Source organism: Canis lupus, chromosome 36 (assembly GCF_048164855.1).
Source record: "Canis lupus baileyi chromosome 36, mCanLup2.hap1, whole genome shotgun sequence".
Classification (NCBI taxonomy): Eukaryota; Metazoa; Chordata; class Mammalia; order Carnivora; family Canidae; genus Canis; species Canis lupus.
The window spans coordinates 18201602-18227643 of record NC_132873.1 but is presented as its reverse complement, the minus strand read 5'-3'; the positions used below and the strand labels follow the sequence as shown (position 1 = coordinate 18227643).

At 36.4% G+C, this 26042-nt stretch overlaps 1 protein-coding gene across 2 annotated transcripts in view; it reads left to right on the top strand.

Annotated features, from left to right (window-relative positions):
- ICOS (inducible T cell costimulator) overlaps nucleotides 1-26042 on the top strand; it is a 73119-nt gene that overhangs the window by 32551 nt on the left and 14526 nt on the right. For both annotated transcript variants that reach the window (XM_072812581.1, XM_072812580.1), the window contains exon 2: nucleotides 16364-16499. In XM_072812581.1, coding sequence (XP_072668682.1) covers nucleotides 16442-16499 — 58 coding nt within the window. In that variant the 5' untranslated portion in view covers nucleotides 16364-16441. The remainder of the gene's footprint in view (nucleotides 1-16363; nucleotides 16500-26042) is intronic.

Here is a 26042-nt window from a genome sequence, read left to right as displayed (position 1 = left end):
CTTCTCCTTGCCCCACCCCTAAAATAACAAGATGTAGCCAGACACTGACTAAATTCATCTCTTTACAGAACTGGTCCTTGGGATCAATGAGGTACCCTCACACACTGCACCCCCACCCCCAAACACACAAAGAAAATAAGCAAACACAAGCACAAGTTTTCTCACAACTGAGAAAAGTTGAATAAAGAGACTATTTGCAAAGGTGTGAGCAGGGTTAAGAAAAACCAGTAAGGGATGGATCCCAGGGCAAGCAAAAGCAGGAAGCCATTACCACCTCTAGTCTGAATGTCAAGGGGAGGGAATGCTTGCCAGAACTCAGAGCCATAGGAGTAGCTGTAGATGTGAGAGGGCAGTGGGACAGACGCTATGGTTTTGAAAGGAGGGAGCTTAGGGAATAGTCAACCTTCTTTCCTCCTACCCTGAAATCTTCTGCAGGTGCTCCCTTGGCTCAAGGCAAATGGAAGCCAGAGGTTGAGGAAGTCAATGTGGTCTGTAAGGTCAGCCTTCCAAAGCACAGAGCAGAGTGGACAAGGTCCTTCTCACTCTAGGCATTTCCCCTGTTGTGGCATATGAGGAACAGTGAGAGCTGATTCCAGGCTCCCATTTTCTCCTCTCTACTCTTAATGATGAAATGACTGTTAATCATGGTCAGTTATTTAGTCTAAAAGTCTTGTAGTGAAAGGGAATATAAGGGAAGGGGGAAGAAATGTGTGGGAAATATCAGAAAGGGAGACAGAACGTAAAGACTGCTAACTCTGGGAAACGAACTAGGGGTGGTAGAAGGGGAGGAGGGCGGGGGGTGGGAGTGAATGGGTGACGGGCACTGGGGGTTATTCTGTATGTTAGTAAATTGAACACCAATAAAAAATAAATTAAAAAAAAATAAAAGTCTTGTTATACATCTTACAGCAATGAGTTTTCATACTGTGCCTTGAATATTTTATCAGCAGTGTCAAGATGAAGGAAGCATTTTCCCATCTGTGCAGACTTTGGCTGTTTTTGCCTGCCTAACATTCCTTATCTTTCTTTCTGGTAATAGCACCTTGGGTTTCTTTTAAGGGCCACTTTCTTTGGACTCAGTTCATGTGGTTGCGGTGGGCCTGATCTGGCCCCTGGGCTCCAGGGCTAAGCACAGCTCTGTATCTCCTTTGCCATGGGATTATTTTTTTTAAAAGACATGTGCCTCTTAGTTGTGCATCAGACCATGACTTCTGCTAGTGCTATATATATTTTAAGATTTATGTATTTGAGAAAGAGAGAAAGCACGTGCAAGTGGGGAGTGGTGCAGAGAGAGAGAGAAGCAGACTTTCCACTGAGGACAGAGCCTGAGGTTGGGCTGGATCTCACCAGCCTGAGATTGGGACCTGAGCAGAATCCAGTATACTCAACCTATTGAGCCACCCAGGGCCCCTAGGCTCTATAAGCTGTCACATTTGTAAAGCTGGCAGGATGGTAGGATGTAAGCCCAGAGTTCATTAAGTTCAGGGTGAAACCAATACAGGAAACAACAGAAAGGAGATACAAATAAAGATAGATTCCTGGATCTATCTATACCTGAAGTTCTCTTGAACTTAAGTTTCATGAATCATAATTCCTTTTCTCTTCTTAAACCAATTTGGGTTTCTGTCCCTTGTAATGCAAATTCCTAATATATTCTTTGTGATCTTAGAAGTCAATATTGCTTTATGTAGGGTTCTATATCTATTATTTATCATCAAGTGGTCTGGGTTCAGTCCTGTGCTTTAGTGTTGTATTACAGTGATAGGTGGATTAACAATGTTGAATGTACATTTTTTTAGCAGAAAAGTAAAATTCTACACAGACTATTAGCTGGCATGTTTTTGTGGGAATAGAAGCCACTTATCCATCGTAAAGGATACCACTTGTTTGATGAGATAATGCAGAATGAAGACATGGGCCATCTACAGGAATATGTAGCATTACTTTTTAGGTTTTTTTTTTTTTTAATATACACAATAGCAACCAGGTTACTGGAACGATGAAAAAGATAGCACATTTAGAAGTTGCTCTTATTTCTTATACATCTTTAAGTTGCATTAACCATAGTCCAAAGCCGCCTCTTCTCAGTCTGAGGAGAAAAAGCAAAATCGCTCCTATTACCTTTTCTATTTGTTTGGCTATTATTCTCTGTCTGACCATACATAGGTTTTGGCTGTTTCTAGGACAAAATTTCAAACCTCGAATAGGTATGTACCCTGGCACATAACTCAACACTAAACAATTAAAAGAATAAAAGTCAATCCTTTGGATGATTCTAAATGGCTATCCAGAAGATAAAACAACATCTGGCTGTTTGCAGTTGGTGTAGACATATCTTCATTTATAATGTGGATGTACATCTGCATATGGACTTGAGGGTCCACTGGAGCTTCAGTGGGGGCCCTGAACTGTTTGGAAATATTTGATAAAATGTATATTTTCCTGGGAGAGGCCACTTGATCTGGAGACTGTGTAATGTGCTTCAAGACTTGTGGTATTTATTATCAACTTGCCCTGAGGAAGGTTGAATCAGTGTTCACTACTATCAGCTAATGATAAAAGTTCCCATTTCCTATGTCCTGATCTAAAACTGAATATTAGATTTCATTTAAAATCTTTTAGACATTATTTAGTATCTTTTAAATATTATTTAAATATCTTTGCCAACGTGGTAGGACAAAAATGTAGTCTTGCTTTCCATCTCGTTTCTCTTCGCTTACTAGGGAGCTTGAACTTTTTTTCCTTGATATGGATTTTGAACTTTTGTCTTTCTCCTTGTGTGAATTCCTACTTGAGCCCTTTATCTACTTTATAAAGTGTTCATCTTACCATGAATGACTTGTAAGAAGTTTTATACATTGAAAATACTGGCCTTTTGCTATCAGAGTTACAAATATCTTTTCTGCCTTCACTGTTGACCTTTAACTTTAGATTTTTTTTTTTTAAAGATTTATTTATTTGAGAGACAGGGAGAGCGCATGCACACATGGGACAGAGGGAAAGGGAGAGAAAGAAAATCTTCAAGCCACCTGAGTATGGAGCCCAATGTGGGGCTCGATCCCAGGACCCTGAGATCATGACCTGAGCTGAAATCAAGAATCAGCCACTCAACCAACTGAACCACCAGCTGCCATAACTTTAACTTCAACTGCCATAACTTTAGATTTCTGATGCATGAACATCTGAGTTTTATGAATTAGATTAAGGTATTTCCTTTTATGTCTTATTTTCCTTTTGTTTTTAGGTTTAAAATACTTTCTTCACCCTGAGATCAAGCATGTAGTCATCTATGTATTTTTCCAAAAGTATCTTTATTATTTTTTTCTAACATATGATTATTAATTTAAAAAACATAACAGTACAATGAGGAGAATGTCTGAGAAATAATGATGAAGGACTTTATCCTTCTAAGCAGTTAGGATATACTTTTCTCATCCTAAATTTTCTCCAAATTCTTTTATGGTTTTTTAAAATTTAGTTTTGAATCAGGAATTTATTTTGCCATTTTATGTGAGGTTAGAGCCTCACATATTATTTAATGAAATAAATACATATGTAATGAAAAACACATATTTCCTCCACACCTTAAATTTATGTATCATTTTGCTAAATTCCTTTTGAGTTTCTGAATCATCATGTAATTTTTCTATTCGAAATTAATTTTTACATGATACTCTTAGGGAATTGGTAGACAATAGAGAGAGAAAACAGGGAGGACATAGAGGAAATCAATTCAGGCTAAACAATGGTATGATTGGTCTGGATAGAATAATTAAATATTATATGAAGTTATATACTCACACACTTTGCATGTATACATTCATATTAAAGCCTTAAAAATGATCTGCTAAGACATTTATCTATTATCAAGTACATCTATCTCTAATTCATGCTCAGTCATTCCAGAATATCTTAGAATTAAATTTACAAGGTTGGTTTTAGATGTGGAGAGGCAATATTACAATCTCTGTGTTCTTTAATTTGGCCATACTAGGTAGTATAATTTCATTACTGGTAAATAAAAATCCTAAAGGAATGATAGACTTTTGATATAGGTGATTGGAGAGGACAACCATAACTATTCATTAACAGAATAAACTGTCTAGCTTAAGAAAGAAGTTAGCAAATATTTATGCATTACCTTAAAATTTAAGTTAAAAAAATAAAAATAAAAATAAATTTAATTCAGTTAATGAACATATAATGTATTATTGGTTTCAGAGGTAGAGGTCAGTGATTCAGTCTTATATAACACTCAGTGCTCAACAGATCATTTTTTTTTATTAAAGATTTTATTTATTTATTCATGAGAGACACAGAGACATAGGCAGAAGGAGAAGCAAGCTCCCCGCGGGGAGCCCAATATGGGACTTGATCCCAGGACCCTGGGGTCATGACCTGAGCCAAAGGCAGATGCTCAACCAGTGAGGCACCCAGGTGCACCTCACGTGCCCTTCCTAATAGCCATCACCCAGTTATCCTATTTCCCCATTGCCCTCCATTCCAGCAACTCTCAGTTTGTTTCTGATGATTAAAAATCTCTTATGGTTTATTTCCCTCTTTGATTTCATCTTGTTTTATTTTTTCCTCTCTTTCCCTATGACCCTCTGTTTTGCTTCTTAAATCTACATATGAGTGAGATCAAATAATTGTCTTTATCTGACTGACTTATTTTGCTTAGCATAATATCCTCTACTTCCATCCACATTGTTACAAATGGCAAGATTTCTTTTTTTGTTGGCTGAGTAGTAGTTCATTATATATATATACACACCACATCATCTTTATCCATTCATCTATTGATGGACATCTGGGCTCTTTCCATAGTTTGGCGATTGTGGACATTGTTGCTATAAACATTGGGGTACTGGTGCCCCTTCAGATCACTACATTTTTGTCTTTGGGGTAAATACTCAGTAGTGCAATTGCTGGGTCATAGGGTAGCTCTATTTTCAACTTTTTGAGGAACCTCCATACTGTTTTCTGGAGTGGCTACACCAACTTGCATTCCCACCAACAGTGTATGGGGGTTACGCTTCCTCTGCATTCTCACCAACATCTGTTGTTTCCTAACTTGTTAACATTAGCTGTTCTGACTGGTGTGAGGTGGTATCTCATTGTGGCTTTGATTTATACTTCCCTGATGCTGAGTGACGTTCAGCATTTTTTCATGTGTCTGTTGGCCATTTGTATGTCTTTTTTGGAGATATGTCTGTTCATGTCTTCTGGCCATTTCTTGGTTGGAATATTTGTTCTTTGGGTGTGGAGTTTGATAAGTTCTTTTTAGATCTTGGATACTAGCCCTTTATCTAATGTGTCATTTGCAAATATCTTCTCCCATTGTGTCCGTTGTCTTTTGGTTTTGTCAAGTGTTTCCTTTGCTGTGCAAAAGCTTCTTATCTTGATGAAATCCCAATAGTTCGTTTTTGCCTTTGTTTCTCTTGCCTTTGAAGATGTGCCTCGTAAGAAGTTGCTGTGGCTGAGTTCAAAGAGGTTGTTGCCTGTGTTCTCCTCTAGGATTCTGATGGATTCCTATCTTACATTTAGGTCTTTCATCCATTTTGAGTCTATTTTTGTGTATGGGGTGAGGAAATGGTCCAGTTTCATTCTTCTGCATGTGACTGTCCAATTTTCCCAACACCATTTGTTGAAGACACTGTCTTTTTTCCATTGGATATTCTTTCCTGCTTTGTCAAAGGTGAATTGACCATAGACTTGAGGGTCCATTCTGGGTCTCTGTTCTACTCTATCGATCTGTACAACTGTTTTTATGCTAGTACCATGCTGTCTTGATGATTACAGCTTTGTAATAGAGCTTGAAGTCCAGAATTGAGATGTTACCAGTTTTGATTCTCTTTTCCAACATTCCTTTGGCTATTCAGGTTTTTTTTTTTTTTTTCCAGGTTCCATGCAAGTTTGGGATTATCTGTTCCAACTCTGTGAAATAAGTTGATGGTATTCTGATAGAGATCGCATTGAATATATAGATTGCTCTAGATTCATTTTGAAAATTCTTATGTTGTGTGGATTTGCTTCTGGACTTCAGATTCAATTTAGCTAATTCTTACACTCATTCTTGGGGCTCAACCACTTTGGCATTCCATATTCTAGTCCACTAATTGTTTTGGTTATTTTCAACTTATTTTTTCAAAAGAATTCTAGAATAATTTGGTAAGAAATTTCAAAGATCAAAAATCCAGTTGGTCTTTTGTTGGAAAAACATTATAAGTTAATTTGGAGAAACTGATATTTTTATTGGGTGGAATCTTTCCATTCAGAAATATTGTGTGCCTCTCCATTTATTCACATCTTTTGTTATATCCCTTGGTAAGTTACATAGCTTTCTTAATATAGACTGTGTATACGTACTAATATTTTCCCTATACTTTTCTAAGCATTCATTTTTTTCCCTGACATATAGAAAGCTACCAGCTTTTCTTGTATTTATTTTGCTTTTGGCTGCCTTACTAAATATATTAATCATAAACTTACTAATTAGAATGAACCTTTTCAGCTCATTCTCTTGGATTTTCTTGATAATCAACTACTTCAGGACACATATCTGATAAAAAGAAAAAAGAGAAACAGTTAAGATTTTATTTATTTGAGAGAGAGAGAGAGAGAGAGAGAGAGAGCAAACAAACAGGAGGAGCAGAAGGAGACAGAGAAGCAGACTCCTCACAGAGCAGAAAGCCTGATGCAGGTCTTAATCCTAGGATCCTGAGACCATGACCTGAGCTGAAGGCAGCAGATGCGTAACCAACTGTCACCCAGGTGCCCCTGTTTCTCCACTTAAAAAAATGTATAATATCACTACTTCTTTTAAATATCTTTCTGAATATTGAAAAACAATGGGAATAGTACCTTCCTCCAAACCTTGGAAGATCCCTTCATAATTAAGCATGATAATGTCTAGTGGTATGAGATAGAAACTTTTCATCAGGTTAAGAAGTATCCTCCCAGTTTTGATACATTAGTAGAGTTTTCTTTTTAAAAACCATGTATAGGTGCTGAATTTATTGAAGGTCTTCTCAGTATCCATTGAGATGATTGCATATTTATCCCCTTTAAGTTTGTGAGACATAGATTTCTTAATATTAAGCAATTCTTGCATTTTGGAAGTAAATCTTATTTGGCACATTATTCTCTTAATAAGTCACCTAATTAGGGGCATCAGTCAATTAAGTGTCTGACTCTTGATTTCAGCTCAGCTCATGATCTTGGGGTCCTGGGATCAAGGCCCCGGTCAGGCTCTGCACTCAGCGGGGAGTCTGTTTGGGATTCTCTGTCCCTCTGCTTCTCCCTCTGATCATGTTCATTCTCTCTCTCTCAAATAAATGAATAATTCTTAAAAAAAAAAAGTCACTGAATTAGATTTTTTAGTATTTAATTTATAATGTTTGTATCTATATTCAAAAACAAAATTGGCCTATGGATCTTCTTTGAGTTAACTTTGTTATTTTTTAGCATTATTTCAGTTTCACAAAATAAACTATGTTTTCAATCTTTACTTCTAGTGGTCTGAAATAGTTTAGAGAGCATGGGAGTTATCTACTTTTTGAAAATAATTGAACCACTCACTTGTAGAATAGTCTGGGTTCAGCTCTTTTGTTTGGGCTAGTTTCTTGGTTCCATCTTTATTTTTTTCTTCAAAGGTTATTAGTCTATTCAGTTTTCTATTTGTTTCAATTTTTTATGTCCCAGAAGATTGGCCATTGCAAACATATTTTAAAAAGGTACATGATATTGGATGTTGTATTTTTTTTTAAATTAAAATATCTCATCAGTATTTTTCTTTTCTTCTAATATTGTGCATGTATATTTTCTTTCCCTCATACAAAGATAGACTTGCTCAAGTTAATGATTTTTAAAATAAAAATAGAATTTTTATTATGTATAATTTGTTTTCTAATTCACTATTTTTTCTTTGTAAATATATATTAATTCTATGTCTCTATTTTTTAAAGGCTTAGTTTTTTTTGTATTTTTTATCTCGATCTAATTGATTAGCTCATTAGTCTTATTTTATTATTTAATAATAAAAAACAAATTATATGAATGCATTTTTTGCCAATAAGGGCTTTGACCACATCAAATATGTTTGTGTAAGTTGTGTTTTATCATCATTTTCCCCAAGTAGTCTATAATTGCAATTTACTATTACTCTGACCAGAATTATTTTAGAGAGTGATTTTTGAAATTTTCAAGTAGACAGTTTTAACACTTAAACTTTTCTTACTAGTTTTTAATTTCATAGTGATCAAGGAAAGTGTATATTTTCTGCTTTTGAATTATATTGAGGGTTTCTTTGAGTCAATACACAATCTTTTTTTATAAGTATTCCAGATTTTTCTTCGGAAAAAGATATATTCTCTAGTAGACAAAAAGTTTAATATGTATGTAATAAATCAATCTTTATAATTTGTTACTCAAATTCTATCTTTAAACTTTTTACTTATTTGAACTATCAAAAAAGTTTCTCTTTATGACACTTGTAAGAGCACTAATCTGAAGCAAGTATTATAGGAGTTCTGATTTTGACTCTGGCCTAGCTAATTTGGACAAAATATTCAACTTCTCTAAGACTCAGATTTCCATTCCTACAATATGGGAATGATAATAACTGTTCTGTGCAAATCATTGGTCTTTAACTGACAGTGTATGTGTAGGTGTCATGTTACCTGTACCATGCCATACAAGTGTAAATTAACACATTTTCTGTCTTTTATTATCTTTTACCTACCTTAATCATCAAGACATTCTGCTCTATCTTCTTTAAACTTTTCAGCTATCTCTGATTTTTCTTGCCCTATCATGAATCTAAAACAGCTACTCATTTGCCTTAGTTATCATCACTCATTTAATCTCCTGGTGATCACCATAGCCTTTGCAAGATCCTTGCCCTTCTCTTCTTGAGTGCACTCAAGACTGGGGAAAACTTATTCTGTATGTTAGTAAATTGAACACCAATAAAAAAAAAAAAATGAAAAAAAAAAAAAAAAAAGACTGGGGAAAACTCTTGTTACATGTTAATTTCCTGTAGCCACTAATGTCTCCTTAGGACATGAAATAGTGCTTAGGAAATAAAGATGGACATTGATTTAAAAATATGAGATTACTTATATGTGTTAAATTTTCATTGGACTTTTAAAATAAAATGGTTAATGAAAGCTATAAATTACTAGGCTGTAGGATCACCCTGGGATTAGAAGGAGTAAAAATAAAGGTCTGGGCACTCAATACTGTATTGACTCAAAATCCCAATAGGATTTGAGGTGTGAAGATGTTGGACAGAAAGAACTTGTGAACATCTGACAATGATTTTCAGGTTCATTTGGAAAATAATTAGGTAACAATAGATATTTTTTAAAAAGAAGAGCAAATCAGAGGTTTCATTGGGCCAAAATGTAAATCTCATTATGAAGCTATCTAATCACTTTTGTCCTTTAGGTATTTTGCTTCCTTATGCTTAAGATAATTTCATAAGACTTTTACTAAAGAAAGGAAAAAGTATTGCACACACATGTACAGTGTTTAGTTATTCCCATTATGGAATGATACATGGTCACAGGAAAAGATTTCAAAAGTGCAGAAAAGCACAAAGGAAAAACAAACATTTGTTTACAAGCAAATTAATTTCTGGCACCTATTATTTCAATTTTTTATATATGCTTTGTATTTTTTATTCATAAATTTTCATATAAAAATTTAAACATTAACTTCATATATATGTAATACATATAACTTGCTTTTTCCACTAATTGTATCATGAACATTTTCTCATGATTCCATGGAATCTTTGACTTGTACCTCTAGTAATTATACTAGTGTAATTGACAGTGTGGGACTCTGCAAGATGTGTTTTTTTCTTTTTTCTGGCTTAAAAGATGAACGTTTTTCTTCTTAAAAAGAAAAAGCAGATTTTCAGTTTATGCCAGTAGGTGTCATCCGTTCACACAAAGCACAACCCAAGGAACCTAATGTAATTTGACTTAACCTCCATAATTTCTACCAAATTCCAGTATTGTATTTTAGCTACCTTTGCCCTTAGGGTGCTAGGAAAGAAAGAAAGAAAGAAAGAAAGAAAGAAAGAAAGAAAGAAAGAAAGAAAGAAAGAAAGAATTTTACAATGGAATAAATTTTGTAAGCTTGAAGTTATTTTACCTCCTAAAAATGCATTAATTACTGGGAAGAAGTTATTAAAATCTTACTCTGAGGTCCATGGGTGGTGCAGTGGTTTAGCACCTGCCTTTGGCCCAGGGCGCAATCCTGGAGACCTGGGATCGAGTCCCATGTCGGGCTCCTGGTGCATGGAGCCTGCTTCTCCCTCTGCCTGTGTCTCTGCCTCTCTCTCTCTCACTGTGTGCCTATCATAAATAAATAAAAATTAAAAATAAAATAAAATAAAAAAATCTTACTCTGAGTAGCCACCCAAAAAAGGTCAATGATAATTGCCATGTTTTCAGAAAAAGAGGGTCACCAATCTTGATCCTGTGTTTAAAATTTGAGATGTGTCAAATATAATGAAGTATTTTTAAAATATCAGAAATTTATGGAAAAAAGTCATGAAATTTAAATGCTATATGTAGTAATTAGATTTTTGGTAGCATGAAATAGTTCTTAAGAGCTTTCAAATCCATTAGTTTTTGACCCTCACAAGAATCCACTGAGGTTATAAAAAGTAAACTTCTGTTTAAAGAAGTCAGGGGTCTTTCTTGGAGCCACACAGCTGGTAAACAATGAAGTAAGGTCTAGAACAAGAGTCTTCTTACTGCATATGCATATGTATATGTATATGTATGTATTGCCAAATGAGAGTTATCTTTTAAAGCGGAGGTTAAAAATTGATAGTCTGTGGCCAAACTGATTGGATCTTTAAATATTTTTTTCTGCCTCCTTTAGTGCTGGCTCACACTTTATTTTAAATTTTTAAAATAAGTTGCAAAATTTAAAAATCAGAATATTTCCCCACAGCTAGACTCGGAAACGTATTTGGAAAAATCCAGCAGATATAGCTATATTGGACTCTTATTTTATTGTAGCAGCGTATAGGGGGATCTAATCAGCTGCTACTCCTATGTGCTCTTGAACTTGCCGCAGTTTCCACCACTCCCTATTGCCTCATACCAGGTCCCCTTCATTCATTTGTTCCATCTGTCTGGCCCCTGTACGCATATGAGCTTGTGAGTCTTTTGAGTTTCAGTCTTTTGGGGAAGATTATGTACTCATTTCAGCAATGCTATTATGGTTCAAACATTTGTTTTGATAGCTTTCATAATCACATTAAGAGCCGCAGAAGAGACATGGGGCATGTATTTTAACCCATGTAATTTTCTGATTGACATGGTGTTATCTGCTTAATCTCTTAGGTGGAGTATATAGAAGGAAAGCAGAGGACTGAAGCTTCAATTCTGGGGAATATCAACATCAACACTTAGGAGAACAGAGACGTAGAAGAACTGGCAAAAAAGTCCAAGCTGGAAGGGATCTAGAGATGATGAGTGTTAAAAAGAATACAGGAATGATTTTGACTGTATATGGGGAAAATGAGGGGCTTCAATGAAATGTTTGAAGTTGGGAGGCTAAAGGTTTCCTTCTAAGTGTTAGACTTTATTCAACACAGAATAGGTTAAACATATGTGAAATAGTCTAGAGTTTAATGGTTCTTGGCTGTGATAACTCAATCAGGAATGGGTGGTACTATTTCAAGATAAAGTAGTATGACATAAAGGAGTATATATAGCATCAAATGATGCAGAGATGTCAAAGAAGAGAAGAATGAGAGTGTTGGTTGGAGTTGGTATTAAGGAGCTCATGGGTGGGCTCAGGAAAAGGAGTTTCAATGGAATGCTAGAGATAAAAATCAATCTACAGTGGATTCAAGAACATCTAGGAAGTAGTGATGAGTAGAGACTGAGCGTGGACATCTTCTTCCTAAGAAAGAAGAAAGAGCAACAGATGTCAGGGGTTGCGGGGTCTGAGGAAATGTGTTTGTATGTATTAAGGACTGGAGAGATCCTAGCATGTTTTTAAATGAAAGGGAGGGAGCTATAGGAAGGTGGTCCAGGGGCAAAAGATGGAACTGAGGGGACAAGAACCCTGGAGGGGCTAAAGGGAATGAGATCCAGGGAGTGCTTTATGATATTTTGAGCAGTGGCACTCATCAGGATGAAGGTCTTGTTTGCCAAAGTGACTAAGTTGGGCTATTTTTGCTAAAAATATCAATAAATCACTAGATAGTCACATCTTACACTGACTGTTTTCACTATACTTGGAAATGTGCAATTAGTTTTCTCAGCTTCATGAATTAATAACTTAAATGAGAAATTATTTTGTTGTTAAAATAGAATATCCTTTTGTTGGTTTAGAGATGGACAAATGGTCAAATAAGAGATAAATCAGGATAATTATATTTATTGAATTAATTTCAATGTGAAATACAAACATCTTGATAATTTTCTGCTCTCAAATTATGATTCAAAGAACAAAGTGTTAATTGGTGATTGCTCCTGAGGTAATAGTGTTCATTCAAAAATTAAGGATTCTTCAAACACTCATTCATTCAACAAATAGTGATGAAGCATCTACTATGGCCCAGGCATTGTGTTGAGCATTATAGATACTGATGCAAAGAAGCCATCTTCTTCGGACTCTAGTTATGGAAGTGGTTGGTAGTAAATGGATCAGGAAAGGGCTTATTTGATGAGTTTATGGGTTTGTAAGCAAAGGCTTGAAGAATGGTAGGATTCATGCTGGAGAATGGAGGCTAGGGTAGCGAGAAAAGAGAGTAGGGACAAGAAGAGGGCCCCCAGCAATGGGAGGAAGAGTAGCTTAGGGAATTTGTAGAACATGACATCATTCAATATGGCTGAAGCATTTGATGAGAAGGAAGAGAGCAAATGCGGCAAGAAATGAGGCTAAATTGGGACCCTATTGTAAAACAGCTTATAACGAGTTTGGGCCTTATCTAAGACTAACAGGAAGCCAATGGAGGGTGCTAAGCAGGGAAGCAGGGTGAATTAGATTTACATTTTACAAAGATTACTTAACTCTTGTTGGAGTGTGGAGACAGAAACGGGGCACGTGTGGGGACAGAAAAATCAGGAGAGATGGTGGAGACCTGGTCTAAAGCAGTGATCCTGACAAGAAAAGAAGAAAAACAACATGGCAGACAGCCAGGAAGTAAGATAATAGGGCTCAGTGGTGAATTCCTGAGGGGCAGAAGGGGCTGACCACAGGTTCCTGGATGATTTAGTGACTGGAGGGTGGTGCCACTCAACAACAGAGAGAAGCTAGGAGGAGAACCCATCCTGATTAGGGTGAACACTTCTCTTTCAATGCTTTTCAACTTGAGAGTGGCAAACCAAGTTTAGGTGAAGTACAGATAACTTTGCAGGTGCTTTTTAAAAACCTCATTGTTTGAGCTCAGTGGTTCTTCTCCACACGCAAGTATTGCCTTCAGTAAAGTTTCAAGCAAAGCAAAAGAAAGATATTCACCTGTGGAACTTCAAAAAAGCAAGCCCACAGCATCACCAAGGCTGGTGCCCGCAAAGCAAGGAATAATAAACATCCCATTTTTAATTTAACAGATTTTCCATTCCCCGCCCTCACCCCAGGCATCTGCACACACAAATCAAAACCCTCTTAAGTCATGGAATGAAAAAAATGAAAAAAAAAAAAAAAAAAAAAAAAAGCAAACAAAAAGTGCTTCCTGTGGTGTGAACGGAAATTGTTGCCCAGTTTATTTTCCAAGCACATGAACAGTAGTTCTGAATATTTAAAACCACAAGTAATCATATTCTTAACTGAGATTTTTGAGAAGAGGTGGTGCGGACAGGATCACTCATAGCGGTCTTTGACATAAAGTACATTTACTTTGAAGTAAGGCCTGCTCCCCTTCAACATCAGTTATCACCAAGTGTCTTACAAACAGAATTGTGTTGGTTGGGAAAAAGCAAACAGATTCAGAACAAATAAATATCCCTACCTAGTTGAACTAAAGCCAAGCCATACCATCACATGTGTTTTTGCCCCTTGAGATAGAAATTGCATCAAAATTTTATTAGGAAAACTCTTTTGCATTAGAATATTTTTAGAACTTCATCTAGGATCTAAGTACCCTTCTTCCACCAAAATATGAGGCCCCCAATTCACATTGGCCAGTAATTTCTGGCCAGATAAATGAAGACTAGCATGTGAATATAGTGTGGTAATTAAGAGTGTGGAATTAAGTTTCTTTCTTGTTTGTTTTTAAGATTTGTTTATCTACTCTTTGAGAGAGAGACAGAGACAGAGAGACAGAGTGAGCAGGGGGAGGGGCAGAGAGACAGGTAGAAGGTCCTGAAATAGATTTCCCACTGAGTGGGGAGCCCGCTGTGGGGCTCCATCCAAGGGCTCTGAGATCATGACCTGAGCTGAAATCCAGAGTTGGTTGTTTAACTGAGCCACCAAGGTGCCCATGGAATTTGGTTTCATTGTCTGGGTTTGACCTGACTCTATTACTTATTGACCATGTGAGCTTGGACTTCATTACTTAATCACTCTAACTCTCAGTTTTCTCATTGTGAAATGGGAATAATAATGAGATCTCTGTCACAGAGTAGTTGTGAACATGGAAGAGATCATTCATGTGAAGCACAGTGTCTGGCGTATTGGTATGTACTCAATAAATGTTCATTAGATTCCTGCCCTATTGTCCTCTGCAGAACTATATCTGAGCTCTAGAATTTGTGGTAATTTTTATTGGATGAAGTAAGAGCTCTCTAGACTTAGTTCCAGAGCTAGGCCACAGCAAAGTTAGAAAAAGTCAATTATTCTACACTGCCTCCTTTTTGCTGGGAAAGGATTCAAGTACGATAACAATGGATCTGGAGGCATTTCCTCTTGATGCTGTCAGGGATCATAGTGGAAGGGAAAAGAAGGAAATCAGGGTAATAGGTTCCCAGTGGTCTTGGTGGCCCATTATTTCTCTCAAGTTAGCTCAACACCTCAAATAGCGTCTTTTACACTATTAAGGCCTAGGAGCCTAAAAAAGGTCACTGGGGAAACAGAGATGTAATGGAATCACTGCAGGATCAGCCTCCTACCTTATCTTTGGAACCCCTTGGCTCTGGTCCAGTATCCCATATTGCTCTTCTAGAGCCCCAAATCCGGATTCTACTTCAGAGCCTGGACATTGGACTGAAACTTTGGTTGCCCTGACATCCTGATTTCAGCTTCTCACCTGAATATCTCCTCTGCAGGCTGATAGTTGGTCTTATCCTGTCTTCCCCATAAACCCTGGATCCAGCATCTTAGAAGCTGGTTCAGACTTTTAGATGGTTGGCATGAGTGGCTCTACCTGTTTTGGTTAAGAGTGAGAACTCTGGAACCATACTCTTCAAATCCTAGCATTCCCACCTGCTATTTGACTTGTGCCAGCACTTTACAACTCATGGCTCAGTTTTTCTTATCTGTAAAATGGGAAATACTAATTTCCCCACCTCATAGAATGTCCCCACCTCATAGAATGGTTAGGAGAGTTAAATGAATTACCATATGTATAAAACATAATATAAATACACATACACAAATAATCCAGGTTAATATAATATTGGCTATATTCTATTCTATACATAATATATATTATTTTACATTTAATTTTATGTACACTTTACATTAAGATGAATATTTCATATAAACACTTATGTACATACAAATCTACTTATTTATATTATTATTGCTATTGTTGTTATTGTCTGTTCTATTGCCCTGCAGAGATGGAGACCATGGGTAGGCTTTTCAGCTTTTTTTGTTTTCATCTGCAGCTATAGGTACAGAATTCCTGGTTTCTACAGACTCTTCTGTAATATGCAGAACAGAGTTTAGGTTGGATTAAAATAGATTGCATCATTTGGAGAATTACCATCTACAGTGAATGTGATGTAAATATTTCTCTGATTTCTGTGTTGCTCTTCTTCCAGATAAATCTGCATTTCAATTTCTGTAAGAATTCCCTTTATTTCTTATCCTGTTTCAAAGGCTTTCTATCTCTGGAGCAAATAGCAGAAGATAGGTGTCAAAAACATGTTATTTATCATGTGGCTATTTTTAGAGTTTGTTATTCCCCAGTAACCATTGATTCAGTGGAGTGGGATGGTTCTGAAAATAGGCATGGTCTCTTTCTCTTGTTTTATTGGAACCACAATGAGGGTAAAGTTTCTCTCTGTTTTCAAAATTATCAGCAATCCATGGATTAAGCTGAACCCCCCCGTAAACCATAATGCCGCTCCTATCGCCACTGACATCAATCGCAAGACACCTCCTTGCCTTAATGGTAAGTGTGACACTACATAAACCCTCACAAAACCCACTTCCTTTCCAGCAAATAGAAAACAGTTGAGAACATGAATTCACTGTCAGCTTTGAACACTGGAGGGGATTGCATCTGTTTTCAGCAAACATGAAGTCAGACCTCTGGTATTTCCTTCTCTTCTGCTTTCAAGTTGAAGCCCTAACAGGTGAGTGACCCATCGATTATTTTTTATTAAGTTATGATTCAAGTGAATATTAAAAAACCCAAAAGGTAGAAAAATCAGGCACCCAGTAGAAGGTATTTTTGTTTGTTTTCTGTTTTTTTTGTTTTGTTTTGCTTTTTTAAAAAAATTTAATTTATTACTTATTTATTTTTTGAAAGTGGGAACAATTGCAGAGAAGTCCCAAGCACTTGGCGCTGGGCTTTTGTCACCATGTCACAGCTGATGCCATGGAGTTTGTACTGCTTCTTTTGATATTGTGTTTTTTAAGATGAAGAAAAATGTTTCATCAGACCATTAAAATTTTAAATTACCTGCTTGGAGTTAGCTGTTAGTAGATAAAGTAGAAGAGCGGCTTACTGTTCTCAGAGAAAGATGAAAGGCAAAATGACTTGTGTCAACTGAATGAAGGTAAAATAGTCGTGGCATCTGGGCCGCGAATTCTTTTAGAAGGAGAAAATAAAATGGAAACACTTTGAAAAAGAGGATTTTGATTTTAATCTTATCTGGGTGATCTCTTGTCAGAAATGTCCAGGCTGCCACAGAGTTTTTTTTTTTGACACTAAGCGTCAGGGTCCCTCTAAAAGGCCAAGGAGTCGTGGACACTATAAAAAGGCTCCTAAGCCCATGGAGACATTAAAGAAAAACAAACCAGCATTCTGAAGTCCTCAATTCTCTCTCTTAGATGGTATATATATCAGACTATTTGAAGGGTTTAAATAATGTGACCTACCACTAAATTAAAAAATGTGTTTCTGCTGTTTCTTACTTGGTATATTTTTGTATTCCCCCCTCTGCCCCCCCCCCCCCCGAGCCATGTTCTTGAGGCTGGCACAAGCAAAGTGAAATTATATGGACTTGGAAAGTTCTATTAACTTCTATTAACACTAAAAGGGAAAGCAGAATTCTAGTAGACATAATCTCATCTAGACACACATTTTGCAGTGGTACAAAGAAATAGATTTTACTTTTCTCTCCAAAGAATTAAAAAGCAATAACAGATTGGTCAAATCTTTCATCTCGTAGTAGTTCAAGGTGATTCAAATGCTCTTAAGAGGAATGAAGAGTGAACAATTAGAGTCTGCTTATAAGTTCCAAAGTCAGCTTGGGGCTACTTGCTTGTTTATGCCCTGTCTACAACCCAGTGAGATCTTTTAGTGGCATGAACAACAAATGAATAGCTTTGGAATTGATATTCATTTATTTATTCATTCACTTATCCATTCATTCATGCACCACCAAGCACTTGCCACGTAGGAGGTACTATGCTAGCTGCTGTGTGTGCAATGATGAACAAAACCGCATCAGTCCCTGCTCTCAGGAAGCTAACTGAATGGTTGGAAGAAAGACATTAATTAAATAATCCCATGAATTAATAATAATTACGGACAAATTCAGAGAATGTAACAAAGAAGCCTCTCTAGACTGGGTGGATATGGGGGAGGAGTTGGGGAGTGGTGTTCATCAAAATCTTTTTTGTGGCAGTGCCACTTGAATTAAGATCTGAAGGATAAGTAGGAATAAATGAGGGGGATGGTGTCAGAGGGGGAAAAACATTCTGTACCAGGTAAAGAGGAAGGGCAAAGGATCTATGGCAGGAGGAAATGAAGTAAGGTCAGAGAACTGGAAGAAGGTAGAAATGCCTGAGCATGGAAGGAAAGGGTTTGGAATGGTACAAGAAGATGCTGGAAAGAAAAGCAGAGGCAAAACCATTCAGGCCATGTAAAGGATTTTGGATTTTTTCCCAAGAATATTGGTACAAGTCATTGAGGGTTATGCTGTAAAAAGATATCCCAATACGCTAAGCCCATATGGGCACTTACGGTTGATAGTGTGTTTATTATCAGTTTGAGATTTGAGTTAACAATCATGTTTTTTTCTGTGGAAGGATAGATCCAACCTAGGTAGAATTATTTCAAGTTACTAGACTAACCTGATGAAATTGTGCTTCTAGAATGATATTCGTCTTAGGCTCTTATAGAATAAAACCAACGTTCACTGTTACCACACAGAAAGCTATGCCATGTGATAAGCCATTTTTTGGTTTGAGGGATAAGTGACTAAATGGAGATTGTAAATTGCTAATGGTCTCCATGTTCGAAATACCATCACCATGCATTTATCCAGCACCTATCCATTCTTCAGAGCCTACACCAAGCACATGCAAGTCTTTTCCTTTTCCTTTGCCATCTTTTTAATCCTCCCAACTAAGTAGGCTTTCTCATCCCACAAAAAGGTTAAGTTAGTCTTACTTTCAGTTCATGTTTAAAGAATCTCAGACCAGCAAAGGCTAAGTGATTTGTTACATATAATTTATGGCAGAACCAAGAGAGAACACAAATGTAATGTATCTGACTCCAATATTCACATTCCGTCCACATTGTGTTGAAGTAGCAAGACATATAATGTTAAAGGGGAGAAATTCTCAGTGTTGCCTTTAGTTGGTGAGTTAATTGGTTGGAGATCTTGGTGATTTCTTAACTATTACTCTCAGTGTAAAATTTAACAAAATCATATTCTCAATGATTCTGGAACAATAGGAAGCTCCTCTTTGTAAAAGGATCTGGAAAAAATTTGAACCTTTACCAGTGTTTAGAGGACCCTCTTTTTACACGTAATGGGCACTGAGAACCATGTGGGTGACCTTATGATTTCTAATTTTAGGAAGACTGCTCTGAGAGCAGAGTGGAGGCTGTACATGAGTAAGAGTGATAGAAGTCAAATGGTGCTTAATAAATGTAGGTCTCATAATGGGTTCTGGGAGGAGCTGGGAGGATAACCTTCAAGTTCTTTTTGAGCCTTGCTTTTATTTTCCAGCCATCAAATCCATGATTCCTAAATCCCATCACCTTAGGAAAAACAGCCCTTTGGTGTCTGCGGATGGGTCCCTCCTTAGAGCTCAGAGGGAATTCTGTGGGATCTGTTCCTCCCACAACTCCCTTTAGGTACTCATGTTGGGTTTTTAAAAATCCAAATTGTTAACTTTTGTCCCCCATAGATGAATTCAGGCCATTCCCATTCAGTGTGATAAGCCTGTACTTGATTTTATGCCTTCACTGTTATGTTTATTTCTATTTATTTTCCTTTGCTATTGTATCTTTTTTATTTTGGTTGGCTTCTTTTAACTTCTCTCTTTGCCTCTGTAATTTGGAAGGTTGACTACAGTTCTTAACTGAGTAAGTCATTATGTTTGGAGCACCTTGAATGTCTATTTATTATTGGCTTAAAATAAATAATGACAATGGCCTTGCCTGATATGCTGACCCCACACTCCTCCACTGACCTGAGAACTTCTGAAGGTGCTTCCTGTCCCATTCTCATGCTTTCCTGTTATTGTACCCCTGCCCCAATCTTGGGATTTGTTGAAATAATAATTGAAGATCATTGCTAGTTTCCTTTTACAGTATTTCTCTTCTTTTAAGAATCCCTTCTTTAGACTTCCTTCACCTATTTTCAGTGATAGCATCACTCTTACCATCCAGTCCTGTCCTGTGATTTCTGTTCTGATATAGTCATCAGGAGATTTCCATTACTTTCTTCAGATACCCTGGACTGTAAATTCCAGCACAGGTAAAGAAGTCTTTCTTTTAGTCTGATACGTGACTAATATCTTTTCTGGGAATAGGATTCCTGGGCTGAAGTCTTTTCCCTTAATTGTCTGTGGATCCCCCTCCACTGTCTCCTGGCTTCTAGGACTGCAGGTGAATAATTCCATGCTCATCTGATTCTCGTTAATTTGTAAGTAACTTAAAAAAATTCTCTAGGATCCTGTAAACTACTTATTTCAATATTGGAATTCAGGAGTTGTGTCAAGATATGCCTAGCTCAGTGAAGATTTTCAGGAACATTTTTTGGGACTGGGTGAGACTTCAATATGTGGACATGAGAAGTTTTTTGTTTGTTTGTTTGTTTTTAAATTTGCCCCATAGTTGTTTAATCTTATGTTTGTCTTTTTCTCTTCTTTCTAGGCATACCTATTATTCTTTCAAGTCTATTATTCTCATGTAAGATCTTGAGTCCCTTGTTTTCATCATTAGTGGCTTTCATAACTTGCCATTGCTATTAGCAACTTCCTCAGGTGAAATGGAATATTATACCTTTGTTAGCAGGATACTCCCATTTCCTGGTAGAAAAAGAATGTAGGTGCATAGAGAGGACCTAATTCTTATCTTAGTAGAATGAGACTGTAGGTACACTGTAAGGTACATAGACTTCTTTGACTTAAAAAAAATGGTCTCAATATTCACAGTTGTAAACTGTGCAAAACCCACAACTTATGCTACCTTCCTATCTTAAGGATATGAATTTTATATGTTAAAGAATTTATTAAACTTTGTAAATTAAACAAATCAAAAATCCTCTGTTTCCTTCAATACCCTAGCTAAGGTTCACATTTACTTCATAAAAGGCATTTTTTATGTTACTGCTATTCTAATAAATTGGATCTTTCAAATGGCACTTTTTGGTCATCTTAAGTAAAATAAGACCTTTGGCATTTGAAACCTTAGGAAAATTTAAAAATATATTTTGGAAAGTGGAACTTAATAACATGTAGAAAATATATAATGCAAATGAAAACTGTTAGTCAAAACGTGATTTTTTTCATTGGTTCAGCATGTGAGGCTGATCAAAACAGACCAAGATTTGCGAATTTAGAGTCAAATGTTGGGAATATGGACCTCCTCTGGGTCACATATAATGTATTGATGCCTGCTTCTACTTTGCTTGAGGAAAAGCTAAGAAAAATTAAGTTGCCTTTAGGGAGGTTGACAGACTCGAGAATTTTGGTTCTGTCAACCACTCATTCTGATAGAATCTTTTGTTTGTCAGCCATGATGACGTAAGCATGGCACCTTCAACAAGCAATTGGAGATCACTTAAATGTAGTGTTTTAATTTGAGAAATCCAACTTTTTGCAGCCAACATTTTTATTTTCCTAGAACTCAGCACCAGAAAAAATCCATTCATGGAAAACAATAAACAAATAAAATCTGTAATGCACTCACAATTAAAGTTTATTTTGTACTATGTAGGTCTAAAGCAAAAAATCTCATAGTACCCATTTGTACTTATTTAATGATGAAAGTGTATGTGAATCCATGTTTTTACATGTCTCCAGGCAGATAAGTTTCAAAATAACCATTAAGAATTTAGACCTTGTCAGAGCAAGGAACTAGACTGTGTTGCAGATTCAAATACATAGGGAAGCTCAACACATATGGTTGATGAATGAGGATGTCTAGAGAAATGAGTGTGTCCAGCACAAAGTAATTTCATATGTAAGAAATTATTTTATATATTTTTGGTGTATGATAACTTCTCAAATATGTGGCATCAATGTAAATAGTACTTCAAGTACTCGAGACATTAATATACCCAATACACTGGAAGGAAAGAAATACATGAATATAACTTCCCAAACAAATTTAATGTTAAAAGATTCTTTTTTTCTTTTCTTTTTTCAGCAAGTCTCTTTGGCTTCTGTGCCTTAGCTTCTAAAAAATTAAGGGTTGGACTAGATTATTGGACTAAAAGACTCCTTAAGAATATAGATTCTGGTCTCAGACTGTCTAGGTTCATATTATGGTTCCATCACATATTAACTCAATAATCTTGGGGGCAGTTATTCAAGCCTCAGTTTCCTCAAAATAGAAAATGTTTCCATTGAAATAGAAAATCTGACATAGGGATCCCTGGGTGGTGCAGCGGTTTAGCGCCTGCCTTTGGCCCAGGGCGCGATCCTGGAGACCCGGGATCGAGTCCCACATCGGGCTCCCAGGGCATGGAGCCTGCTTCTCCCTCCACCTATGTCTCTGCCTCTCTCTCTCTGTGTGTGACTATCATAAATAAATAAAAATTAAAAAAAAGAAAATCTGACATAAAAGGCTGTTATGAACATCAAATTGTATATTTAATGCAATGCATTTAACACAGTATCCAATGCACGAGAAACTCTCAATGCTTACAAGTTGTTCTATTATTATTTGGAAGCTTTTGAAGACTTAACTATTTATTTAACTTCCTGACCTATTAGGCTTCAGAGAACTGGCTGGGCATCATTCAGTTTACGTCTTTGCCTTTGGCCTGGGAAACAAGTGTTCTCCAAAATCCAGTAAACAGAATCTCTTGCTCTACTTTTCTTATTCTTCTCTTTAGTCCACTATGGGACATTTGCCAACCATGCTCAGCCTCCATGTTTTTCTAAGCATTCATTTATTTCATTGAGCTTCTAATACATTCCTGGTCCTAGGTGACCATACTACAGTACTTATCCTTGTGAAGCTCAGGTTTAAATGAGAAAGACAGACAACACAATTATGATCCAAGCTGATATGCATTATAAATATATTGGCATAAATAAAGTGTTATTGAGAGTATAGAGATAGGAGTCTTTGGAGTCTTGGAGACCAATCAAAAATGATTCTTAAAGAATGAATGGGGGTCTCTAGGAAGATAAAGAAGTACTAGGATATTCTAGTTTATGGGAACAGTTTAAGGATGTGAGAAGAATGACCAAAAAGTTTAGTACAGCTTGAACATAAATGGCTCACAGATTGTGAAAGGAGTTTGTGTCAAGCTAACACAATTTTTTTTTTATCTCATAAGCCACAATATAATAGAAACTTTAAGCTGGGAAGTGAACACAATTTTGGGAGCAGCATGGAGGATGGACTTGGAAGGGGAGAGACTGTTCTTGAGAAGGCCAGTTAAGAAGATTCTACAGATGAGGGAAGACATAAAAGGATCCTGGATTGGCAACAGAACTAGAGAAAAGCAACTGAATTCAAGAGATGTCTTTGAGCTAGAGTCAGCTAGAGTTGGTAGCCAGTTGGATCAGGAGACTCGGGGAAAGGGGTTAGACTACTGACTCCCTTAAATGAAGGCATTTGGGTTTGAAAGTTCAGGTTGGAAATGTTACTCTTTATCTATCAGAAGAAATCAGATAGAGGTGTTGAAAGGAAATCGGAAATAAGGGATGGGAGCCAAGGGAAGGGGTGGCTGAGATAAAGGTGTGGGTTACTGGAGTAGAGATGAGAGCTGGAGCCTTAAATGTAGCAAGTTCACCCAGCCAATGCCTTGTTTATGTGCCCAAAGGGCTTTACCTGGCCACTGAGGGATGGGAAGTAATGTGGACACTCTTGGGTGCCAATAACATTCTTTCTCCCTCCCCTTCTGTGGTAGAGACTTGGGTTCATTTAATCTCATGTGATTTCCCTGGTAGGACAGTTTCAAATCAATGACAATGAATTAACTAACAAAATAACTTGTTTGCAAATTAACTACTTCATGAATATTGCTACAAAGTTTTATAACCTATTTGGCATTCTTCCATTTTCAGGAAGAAAGTTTTTACTAGAAGAAAATCAGGCTTCCATTTTTTCCCTTATTATATAGTAAGATGCACATTTTAGAGGACCAAGGGTTATTTTACCCTATCTCCCACCACCCCACAAAGTTCCTTGGAGAGTAGAAACAACTCATACATTTAGTGTGTGTGTGTGTGTGTGTGTGTGTGTGTGTGTGTGTGTTTGTATGCTCTTATGCCTTTTTTATTTTCTCCTCACTTTTCTTCTTTACATTTTTGTCTTTCTTTTCTATAAATGTTAAGAATTTAGATCAGATTGGGCTTATTTTGCCTATCCTCCTTGCTGACTTCAATCAACTCTTTAGAGTACGGATGCCTTTGAATAGTAATGTAAGCATAGAAATGATGCATGTATAAAAATCCATAATCAGAATTCTTAAAGTTTTAGCCAGTAGATTCATAAGAAATGACAATGCTTCTAAGAAAGGTGAAAAAAAAGTGGTAAATGCAATTTTTTTTTTTAAAAAGCCAAAATTTCTTAGTGTAGCAAAACCTAAATAAACATTGCAGTTTTTAGAGCTTCACCTCTTATGTCACATTCATGAGCTGTGCTAAGCTAAAATTTATTGTTTGATTACAGAAAAATATGTTTAATAAGCACTATCAATAATTGCGAACTCAGGAGATCTTATCTTTCTATCACTCTGAGATCTTTGTGGAGGTTTGTGGTTAGAAGTCTGAATTGAGGAGAATGAAATTGAATTGCTGATCTGTCTCACATGCTGCAGTTGTGTGGGTTTTCTAACATGTTTTTGCCAAAAGGTTTTCAACTGGGGCTAATATAACTGCTTATAAAGAGTCCTGGCAGGATGGGTTCTAGCAACACCACCTTATACTGAAGAAATGGAATATTAAAAGAACCAATTTACAAATAAACTCTTCTGAGTTTATAATTCTCAGGTGAATGATCTTTTTTCCCAGGTTTGTTTATTTTTAATACCCCCCGCCACACACACTGCTCCTGCCCTATGGATACAAATGTTCTTATCCCTTAAACAATTTAGAAACCTAAAGAAATCACCTAATATAAAGATTCTGAACTTACTCTTGAAGAAGTAAGGTTATAAAGTAAGGTTATAAAAATCATAGTTAGCAGCGGTTAACAGGTTTGAACCTCTATTGAGAAGATTGTACCCTTTAGACATGATAGTCTGTGATTAAGAAGACACAGTACCTGTTTTCTAGAGTACTTATAATCTAAAGAGTACCAGAGGTATATAGATATGATAGCAAAACTAAGACTAATACTTAATATTCAGATTTTAAGACCCATCACCAGGACTCAAGAGAACATATTCTTATTGTGTTTTTAATAATATATTAAATGCTGAAAGATACAACATGGCATTTTATCACAAGTCACTAACATGCTGTGATTACAAACTATCTGGATATATTAGAAAAATCACTGGTCCAGGGGCCCGTGTCGTGGCCATACATTGGGAAAATTTAAGGAGTATGCTCTCTGGAGGATCTAAATAATCAACCAGGCTTAAACTTGTCCTCTCCTCTATAGATAAAAAACAGTTAAGAGAATCATCAATCATCTAAACAAATCTTTATGAACCCAGTGAATATTTACAGATAAAGAACCTGTGTCTTTGAAACTCAGAATTTTCATTAGAATCTGACATTTCATTTCAGGGGATTGATTGATTAACTATACATTTTGCTTGATTATACATTTGCACATACTTGTTTCCAGAAGAAAGGCAACTCATGGGATCATGTCCCAGCTATGAGCTCTGTTTAATCCTGGGCAAGCCACTCACTTTTCTGCCCCCATTCTATCTTGGTAATATAAATATAAAATGAAAGGCTTAACTGATCATTTCTGAGAGCCTTTTTGGTTTTTACATTGTATTTTCTATTCATCCCCCCCCAGATTTATAACATCACTGAGATCTACATATTCATTTATTCATCTGTCCATCCATCCAATAAATATTTATTGTGACTTAATACATACTAGGTGCTATTGTAGATACTGGGATGGATTGGTAAATAAGATCAACAAGGTACCTGATTTGAAGACTGATATTATAGTGGAGAAGTCAGACAATAAACAAATAAATAAACCAGATAACTTCAGAAATTGATAAATACCTTATCTCAGGTTATATGATAGAAAATTCCATTGGGGTGTATTTTGGATTGAGCAG